Source organism: Belonocnema kinseyi, chromosome 3 (genome assembly GCF_010883055.1).
Source record: "Belonocnema kinseyi isolate 2016_QV_RU_SX_M_011 chromosome 3, B_treatae_v1, whole genome shotgun sequence".
NCBI classification, from domain to species: Eukaryota; Metazoa; Arthropoda; class Insecta; order Hymenoptera; family Cynipidae; genus Belonocnema; species Belonocnema kinseyi.
The window spans coordinates 44,458,620-44,469,291 of record NC_046659.1 but is presented as its reverse complement, the minus strand read 5'-3'; the positions used below and the strand labels follow the sequence as shown (position 1 = coordinate 44,469,291).

The 10,672-nt window shown below is 29.1% G+C and overlaps 1 protein-coding gene across 1 annotated transcript in view; it reads right to left on the bottom strand.

Annotated features, from left to right (window-relative positions):
* Positions 1–466: 466 nt before the first annotated feature.
* Positions 467–10,672, bottom strand: part of LOC117169801 (putative nuclease HARBI1) — a 166,587-nt gene continuing 156,381 nt past the window's right edge. The window contains exon 3 of the mRNA XM_033356308.1: positions 467–1,052. Coding sequence (XP_033212199.1) covers positions 523–1,052 — 530 coding nt within the window. The 3' untranslated portion in view covers positions 467–522. The remainder of the gene's footprint in view (positions 1,053–10,672) is intronic.

The window sequence follows — 10,672 nt, the reverse complement described above, 5'->3', positions numbered from 1 at the left end:
TCGTAAATTTCATGACAATTTTTTTTATTTCCATGAAATTTACACACTCGCTACTAAAGTAAATTTCATGGAAATTAAAGAAATTCTCACGAAATTTATGTCTTTTCGTAGCAATAATATTTCTACAATGTCTACTTTATTGCAAATATATATTTTCCGTTATAAAATAAGAGTCGTAAATTTCATGAGAGTTTTTTTGATTTCTATGAAATTTACGCACTCGCTAAAGTAAATTTAATGAAAATTAAAGAAATTCTCACGAAATTTACGTCTAGTCGTAGCAATAATGTTCCTTTATTTTGTATTAGCACCATCAAACTATAATACCAAATTTCATTTTAATAATAAAGATCTTTATTTACTATTTTCTTTTATTACTTAACAATAGGACAAATTACATTCTCCGTTTGCTTGATGTCAATCCTCAATACAAATAAGATACTGCGTTCACAATAAATTTTATTTTAAATAAATATATTAATCCCTATTTGTTTACCAACTGTTAATAAGCGAAATTGTATCTTAAAGTGCGTCATTAAGTTTTATATTTTCCATTAAAATGAGATCCTGCAGTGGTGCTGGTAAAATTACATTTGGATCTACAATTGGTTTCTCTTCTCCGCGGCGGGCTATATTATGTAGCACAGCCGTTGCGACAATTACCAGCAAAACATTGGCAAGTTTAAATCGCACGCCTAATGCCATAATTGGAAATCTCCTTTTCCAAACTCCAAATTCAAGCTCCACCGAATTACGTGTTTTTATGAGGGACTCATTGTATAGTTGTTCTGCAGGAGTGTTTGGTGCATTTAAAGGTGTCATTAAATGTGGCTTTAGAGGATAGCCACCATCACCCTTGAGTAGCGCTTTGCCAAATTGGCCAGCTTCAAACATCGCATTAATTCTTGAATTACTAAAGATCGTACTATCATGCACAGATCCTTGCCATCGTGCAACAATGTCAATTATTTCTAAATTTGCGTTAGTGATAGTTTGCACATTGATCGAAAAATATCCTTTTCTGTTCCGAAAGGTCTCAGCATTTTCTCCACCTGAAAATCATATAATTCAAATTATTATTACTATTATTTAACTAGTATTTACAATATGTAAACTGTACTAGTCTCAGGGAATAAGCTACTGTAACAAATAGCAGGTCTCCTAGTCCCTATGTGATAAAATATAGGGACGAAAGGGTACTTTTTGTAACGACCATAGGATACTTTTTCCGCGCTCAAAGGCTAAATAATTCAGGATAAATTAAGGAGATTTCGGAACAATTCAATTTATCTTCAAATGATTTGGAAAAAATGTAAAAAAATAAAAAAAATGTCATTGATATCCGTAAAACTGGATTAAATTAAAAGGAATTTATGATAAAAGAGAATACTTGAATGAAATTCATAAAAATTCAAGGCGAATTAAAAAGATATATCAAATAAATTTAAAACAATATGAAAAAACGTAATTGATTTCGGTAACTTTGGAATAAGCTTAGAAAAATTTACGTGAATACAAAAAATGTGATGAAATGCCTTAACATTGAAGATGAGGGTAATAGACTTCATGATCAATTAAATAAAAACTTTGAAAATTTCAAAAAAATTTACCCAATTAAGTAGAATTGAGTTAATGTAGAAGGATTCAAGTGAATAAAAAAAAATCAAGAAAATTTCAAAGAATATCAAAGAATTCAGGGTCAATTAAAAAAAATTCAAATGTCTTCAAATATTTAAAACACTACTAAGTTCTGACACAAGAAGTGACTGGTTCTCACAACAAAACTCAAGAAAAATTCAAATGAATTGTGAAATTTTTTAAAAATCAAAAAAATTTGTTTGATAGAATATTTTTTGCGTGAATTTAGAGAGTTATAAAAGAAATGAGAAGAATTAGATGAAATTCATTTAAGAAATCAACCTGAATATAAAAAGCAATCAAGTAAATTAAAAAAAATTAAAATAAATGAAAATATTAACTGAATTGGGTAGAGTTAAGTGAATTTAGAAGAATTTAAAAGGATCTGTGATAAATTAATAAGAATCCAGGGTGAATTACAAATGAATTGTAAAAAATATTGAAAAATCTCTTATTCAAATCTTAAAAATCCTGCGAAATTGTTTAAATCTCTTGAAAATGCCTTGGAATATCTTAAAATACCCTAAAATATCTGAATTTGATATCCTTGGAAAGCCCTTAAAACTTTTTAACGCCGTTGAAAACGCCTGAGAATGTTTTACAATACCCTCAAGTATTTTAAATCCTTTTAAATTCCATGAAATTACTGAGATCAATAAAAAATTTCTTCGTAAACTTTTAAAATAATCCAAATTGTTTAAAATCCTTTACACTCCTCTAAAAAATTGTAAAACTCTTGAAACTGCCAAGCATTTTAAAAATATATACCTTAGAATATTTCAAATCCTTTAATCATATTATAAATTGATCCTCATGATCAATTCAATTAAAACTTTGAAAAATTAAAAAAAAATGCATTGAATTAAGTAGAAAAAAGTAAACTCATAGAATTTCAAGTAAATTAAAACAACTTCCAGTGAATTCATAAAATTCAAGAAAATTCCAAAGAATTCAGGGTGAATTCCAAATCTCTTAAAATCTTTAAAACCCTACAAAATACTTCAATTCTTATGAATAAATTCTTTAAAATCCACTAAAATATTATGAAATTCCATGATATTTTATGATGATATTTTCTGAAATCATGGATATCTTATAAAATAACAAACTCTTTTAAAATATTTAAAACCTCATACGTCCTGTAAAATAGTTTCATATCTTTAGAAAAGCTAGAAAATCCTTTATTCTACAGTATTTCAAAAGCTTTAAAATCACTTTAAATTATTAAAATTCATTTAAAGAAATCCTTGCATTCTTTTAAAATCCCTTTAAATTCTTCAAAGTAAAAGCTCCTGAAAATCCCTTAGAAGTTTTAAAAAAATCCTAAAATCTTTTAAATTCCTTTAAATTATTGAAATCTATTAAAAATGCCTCGAAACACTTTGAAATATGCTAAAATATTTCAAAGAATGCACGGTAATTTAAAAATAGGTATAGACCTGGAGTCAATAGTGATTAACCCAAGAATTAATTTATTACGTGAAAAGTGACTCATGTGCTCTTTCAATTTGGAAAAGTGACTTAGGGCCGGTTCCACCAACCTCGGTTAAAAATTTAATCCTCGGTTAAAGCTAGTTAGGCGTTCCACCACTTTCTAACAGCCGGTTAACTCGCATTAACCACCGTTAAATCTAACCGGTCAAGATTGGTCGGATATGGCGATTTAATCGTCCTTTAACCTAAAAAGTGCAGTGTCGTTGTGAAATATGGAGTTTTTGGAAGAAGTTCTGAGGTCGTCTGACCATTGCAAATGCATGACAAAATAATAACGTTGAATCTAACAACGCATAAAAGTAATTTACTGACAGTATTAAATAATCTTTGAATATTTTAAGTGATTTTTTCGACATTTTGCATTTTCTAAGCGACAGAAAACTGAAAAAACTGCTTTTAAATCAAATATCCGCAGTGTTTAAATTTTGAACAAAAATTGCGAAGTGCGTTTGGTTTGATTGTAAGTCGAGATAAAAAAAGTAAACGAGAGCAGGTAAAAGCTAACAAAATTCAATTTTTTAAACCGCAAATGATCTAAATGTTATTAAATAATGGCAAATACTTTTTTAAGGAACGAAAGCAAACTGTAGTGTTGTGGCAACGGTGTTACATATAAAGTGTATAGGTATATCTTCATGTTTTTCGAGTTGTTCCCCTTAAAAAAAATTATTTTATTGTTAATATTAACTGTGAATATTAGGCATTATTTAATAAATAATTACAAAAATGATATCTTAATATATTTTCAAGTTTAAAAAAATGAACTTAAATTATAAATTGTACCTAAATTTAATTAATTTTAGCGAATTCATTTATAAAATTGCTTTTCGTGATAACTCTTTTCATGAAATTTAGCTTAAGATTTAGGACAAAAAGGAAATTTTCATTATAATTGTTTTTGAATTAAACATGAACTAAAGTATCTTATTCTAAATAAGGAATCAACACATAGGAACCAAGTTTTCAAAATAATTTCCAAATTGCTATTTTATCCATTTTACATTGATTTATTCTCGTCTATCAGTGAATTTAGGTTTTGAATTATTGATCATAATTTGTTTCATCGAATCTACAGAAAAGAATGAATAATAAATGTTTATTTTCATTCCAAATGTTTAAATTATGTCTGTTAAAGAAATATTGAATGAAGATATAAATTATTTTACAGTTTTGGATGACTGCAATGTAATAAATAGAATCAAGCTTATCGTGAATGAAATTTTATACATTTCTATAACTTTATAGTACATTTTTTAAATTTTATAACTTTCTATTTTTAAATTTTGCTATTAAACGGACAATAAGACTTTAGGAAAATTCAAAATTATTCAGATATTATTTTAAAAGGTTAATTTAAAGTTTTGAAAATTTTAAAATATGTCGAAAAAAAAATCTGAAAGATTTAAAAAAATTTTTTCGGATTTTTTTTTATTTGTAGAAGTTTCAGTTAGTTTTGAAAATAATCGAAAATAATTAAAATTTCTAGAAGATTCCGAAAAATTTACAACGAAATGTACATTTTTGATGATTTAGAATAAAAGGAGAAGCCTTTTAAGAATGTTAAAAGGTTTTAGGAGAACAATAAAATTGTCCTAAAATTCCGGTTAACATTTTTAATGATTTCTTTATTTTGAAGAAGCGATTTTAAATGAAAATCGAATCAAAATTACAAAAAAATTCTATTATGCTTAATAAATATTTTCAACTATTCAAACAATTCCCAGTTATTTTTAAACTTGTGACAAATTCCATTTTTTCAATGTAGATTCTTGAAGATTTTGAAACAGGAAGTTGGATTAAAATTACGGAAGGTTTCAAGAGAATACAATTTTTTTCTTTAGATTCCCACAAAAATGTCAAATAATTTTTCTAAGAGATTTTAAAGTATTTCCAAAAAAATTTCGAAAAATAATTTTTTACAATTTTATAAAAGAGCAGGTTTTTATGGATTTGGAAAGGTTTTTAGAAAGTCAAACAATATGATCTAGATTATTAGGAAAAATTAAAGTTATTTTCTCGAAGATTTTAGGACAATTTATTTTCATTTTGCAGAATTAAAAAAATGGTAGTTTAAAAGATTTCAAGCTTAAAAAAATGAACCAAAGTTACACATAGTCAACAAAATTTAATTAATGTTAATGAATTCATTTCAAAATTTTTTTTCCTCATAACTATTTTCATGAAATTTAGCCTGAGATATAAGAGGGAAAGGGAATTTTAATTCTACTTGTTTTTAAATTGAACATGAACTAAAGTTATTTCAAGCTAAAAATAAACGTTGTTAAAAATGATTTATAAAATCGAGGAAGACATATTATTGTTAATTATAACTGGTTTTTTTGAAAGAACTTTAGGTGAACTTTTAAAATAAATATTTTAAATTTTTCATTTTTTATCTAACAGTAGTTTTTACAGTTTAATTTTTTTCTCTCTCACTTTAGGTAAAAGTTGCAATTATTATTCTATCAAATGATGTAGGGCTTATTTTATTCCTGAAAAGATTCTCCGCATATCTCATCGATACGTTTTTAGAAAAAAAATTTCATTTAGGGATTATAAAATCTTTATGTTTGTTAACAATAGGTTTTTATTAATTATTTAAAAAAAATAAAAACTGCCAATGAGATTTGCAGAAAATCTTTTAAGGAATAAAATAAGCGATACAGCATTAGAATTAAATAAGAATTGCAACTTTTACCTACAGAGAAAAAAGAAAACATTGAACTCTAAATTGTTATTGTCAAATAAAGAAAACCCGAAATATTTTTATCAAAAGTTCACCTCGAGTTATTTTCCAAAATTAGTTATAATTAACAGTAGCATAAATAACAGATGATATTATTAAACAAGGAAGCACATTGTTTTTAATTTGTTTGTCAAGAATAATGATTTTTTGCGGTTAGTAGAAATGCATTGGGATTGACGTCTAAAAGCAGTGAATTTTACGATTTTCGCTAATTATTTTTTATTCAGGAAGGTAATAAGAAATCTTAAAGATTATTATCTTTTACCCAGTACTATTAGAAAATTATTTTCATTTGAAAAACATTTTTTTTAACACTTTCGCCGTGCCATATTTGAATACTAGGCCAACTGCATAGCTGGCGCCGCCACACGGCCTCTGTCAACTCTTATGAAAAATATTTTCCACAGCCCTCCAGAAAAGTGGCATGGGACTGCAAACGAGATTTCGCTTAAGAAAGGCTTGTGTAAATGATCTGCTGAATTAAATTGAAGGAGCAGTAGAAAGAAAATTAGGCGATCTCACTTTATTTTCTTCCATCTTATCACAGAGAACACGAATAAAACTGAAGTATAACACGAACAAAAAACACATACAAATTCACTTTTCTTAGGTTAGGTGGTCACAAACGTGGAGCGAACCTTGTTTGAATTTGGCGTACACGGCCATATTGCTTTGCTTTTCACTCGACCGACAAGTAACCAATCACGCAAATTGTTAAAAGTAAAATAGGAGTTATTTTGAAAGGACTATCTGGTTAGATAACTGGGACCGCCAAAAATGTGGTGGAACGCGCGACAGGATAATCGACACTTAACTATGGCATTACATTTAACCTGCTGTAAGTCAACCAATGATTTAACTGAGGGTGGTGGAAACGGCCCTTAATATAATGTAACTCGTAGTTAAGAGATGTTACGTGTTAATACGAGGTGTGTTCAAAAAGTAAGGTGACTTTTCAATTTTCGCGGATTACGTACATTCAAGTTTCGAATTTTTTGTTTTGTTGTGTTGGTACACTCGTCACGATCAAATGTTCACAGTTTTGATAATATAGCTCGTGTTGTTTTTCTGGCAGAGGCATAAAAGGTTAGAACGGTTTGGTGTGCTCGGCGATTTTCTTCTTTCGAAAAAATGGAGCAAAGAGTTTGCATTAAATTTTGTGTGAAAAATGGAATCCAGTGCTCTAAAACTCTTAAAATGTTGACAGTTGCATACGGTGAGTCTACTCGGAGTAAGAAAAATGTGTATAAGTGGTACAAGCTGTTCTAAGAAGGCCGAGAGGATGTCGAAGACGAACCTCGCACTGGACGTCCCAGCACGTCAACAACAGATGAAAACGTTCAAGCAGTGGAAGAAACGGTTTTGAAAAATCGCCGAATTACCATGAGAAAATTTGCTGAGTATTACCTTCAAGTTATGCGCCGTTTGCGAGAGGCGATACGCAAAAAACGTCCGGAACTTTGGAAAAACAATTCGTGGCTTTTGCATCACGATAATGCACTTGCTCATTCATCGTTGCTTGTGAAAGATTTTCTGACCAAAAACAGCACCACAGTCATGCCTCAGCCTCCATATTCACCGGATTTGGTCCCCAATGACTTTTTTCTTTTCCCAAAACTGAAGAGACCATGAAAGGACATTTATTTTCAACGAATGAGGAGATAAAAACTGCATCGCTGAAAGAACTCAAGGCTATACCACAAAATGATTATCAGAAGTGCTTCGATGATTGGAAAAAGCGTTGGCACAAGTGTATTATATCTGAGGGGGATTACTTTGAAGGGGACAACATAATTATTGAGGAATAAATGAATATTTTTTGAGAAAACCATAAAGTCACCTTATTTTTTGAACACATCTCGTATATCAAAATTAATGAACCAAACAATAATGTCTCTATACATTACATGTTTAGAGAAATTTACTCGCAAAATTTATACAAAATGTTATTTTATTTTTTATAAATAATATTCGTATGTTATTTTTTCATAAAAAATTCAATTTTCAACCAGAAAATATGAAGTTTAAACTAAAATATGAATGTTTCCTAAAAAAATGATTTGAAAAAAAGTGGTTCAACCAAATTAAAAAAAAGTTCTATCTTCAAACAGATAAAAGATTAACTTTCAATGAAACAATATCATTTTAAGCGTAGAAAGATGAAATTTCTACAAAAACGGATGAGTTTTTAAACTGAAAATAGGAATTAAAAAAAAAAACATTGCATTTTCATACGAAAAAGACTTTATTTTGACATTTTAACAACAAAGTATAAGTTTTCAACAAGATGTAAATCTTCCACGAAAATTATACTTGCATTTTTAACCCAAACATACGATGTTTCAACGAAACAATTAAAGTTTTAATGAAAAAGGGGAATTTTTTGAAAAAAAAATGGTTGAACTTTTATACAAACAGTTGGATTTTTATCCAAGTAAGGTATCATTTCTCCTAAAAGAAATGAATTCCTAAATCAAAAATACAAATCATAAAAAAAATAGTTGAATTTTTATCCAAAAAAATGAGTTTCACTTTTCGGAATAAAAATATGAGTTTTAAGTGAGAAAGAAATTTTCTGTGAGAATAGTTTCATTTTCCACCCAAAAATATGAATTTTTAACAAAGAATAAAAAACTTCAAAACAAAATTCTTGAATTTTAAACCAAACTGTTGCAATCTTATCGAAGAAAGATGCAATTTCTAGTCAAATAGATGAATTTTTGCAATAAAAACACAAATTTGCGAAAAATTGTCGAATTTTCAATCAAAAAAGATTTTTGTTCGACTTTTTAGCATTGAAATATGAAATTCAAAAGTAAGTCAATTTTCTATTAAACTAGTTGAATTTTCAACACAAAGTTCAATGATCAACCAAGAAGAATTTCTTCAACAAAATTGATGAATTTCTAAAGAAATAATAAAATTTATAACTAAAAAGGTAATATTGTAGAGAAAACCACTGCGAAAAAATAAATATTAATACAAGGCAAACAAGTCACTAAGAATATTATCGCAGGGTTACCACAAAATTTTATTTTTAATTTTCTCTAATTTTCCACTGACAAGTTTTTCATTTTCCCCGACCATATTAATATTCAAAAAGCAAAATCGTCAACTTGTAAAATTTTTAACCTATAATATTTTTAAAGCGAAATAAAATAATTTCAAATTAAAATTGAGAATATTTCAAATTTATTCTACTGGATAATTTCCATAACCAATCAAATTCCCTGATTTTAGAAAACAATTTTTGTTAGCCAGGTTCATTCTTACTCACCAGGTTTGTTCAGCACGTGATATTCCGAAAACTATTGTACAAGAAAAACAAATTATAACAAAATCTTTCGAACACGCTGAATACAATTGAAGCGTCGGCAGAAATAACGTTGTATCAACACATATTTGTATTAATGGAGTTCTATGTATATGAGTTTTTCTTTGAACTGTTTCTCTATTCCGGGGAAGATCTGCGATCAAAAATTCAAAAATTGAATATGGAGTGAATGTCAAAATAGACGAGGTTATAAACTTCGAAAATGTACCGTTCTATGTCTGACATTGAAAAAAGAAACTTAAATTTATTAGCATTCACAATTTTAAAATCAGAAAATGTAAAACAGATAAAATATGAAAAAACTTAATTGAATTCAGAACATTTTTAATCAGCTCACAAAATTTCAAGGAAACTTAAAAGAATTTTATGAAACGCCTAAAAATTCATGGTGAGGTTAAAAGCTTTCAGGATGGATTAAATAAAAACTTTTAAAGAATGCACTGCATAAAGTAGAAATGAGTAACTTTAGAATAATTCAGAGTGAACTCTTAAAAATATTAGGTGCGCAAAAAAGTTCTGAGCTTTTGTTTACAAAGTTAAACATTTATTAAAAAGCAAACAAGAAGATATTAATTTTCAAAATAGTCTCCATTTGCATTAATGACCTTTTGCCATCTTTCAGGTAACTTGCGAATCCCTTCACGATAAAAGCTCACCGGCTTCGAAGCGATGAAATCATCAATGCATTGAGGTATCTCTTCAAGTTTCTTGAAATGCCTACCATCCAAATAATTCTGTAGCGACCTGAATAGGTGATAATCGGAAGGTGCCATATCTGGGCTATACGCCGCGTATGGGAGAAGTTCCCAGCCTAACGTAAAGATATATGCCTTAGTTGTTTTTGCAACATGTGGTCGAGCATTATCATGAAGCAGGAGCACTTCACGACTTCCTTGGCCAGTAAATGGCCTCTTTTCTTCTAAAATATCGCTCAAGTTGGTCAATTGTTGTTTATAACGTTCTGCCGTGATTGTTTCACCCGGCTGTAATAACTCGTAATATAATATGCCTTTCCAGTCCCACCAGATGCAGAGCAAAACTTTTTTCGCATGGATATTAGGCTTCGGCACCGATGTCGAAGGTTGACCAGGGTCATCCCACGATTTCCTACGCTTGGGGTTATCGTAAAGAATCCACTTTTCATCGCCCGTAATAATTTTGTGTAAAAAATCATTTTTGCGGAATTTTGAAAGCAAAGCGAGTGCTCGACTCGTTCTCTCTCTCTCTCTCTAAACAGGAGCGTCGGCGGATCAAAGAGACTGTTGGTCTAGACTTTATATGTCTATGATGTAATCGTACAGAAACAGCTTGCCGCGTAACACCAAGCTGTTCAGCAAGCTCCTCTTCAGTTTGTGCAAAATTCACATCCAGCAATGCTTGCAGTTCATCGGTGTCAAACTTCTGTGGACGTCCAGCACGCGGTTCATCTTTAAGACTGAAATCTCCTTGACGAAAATTTT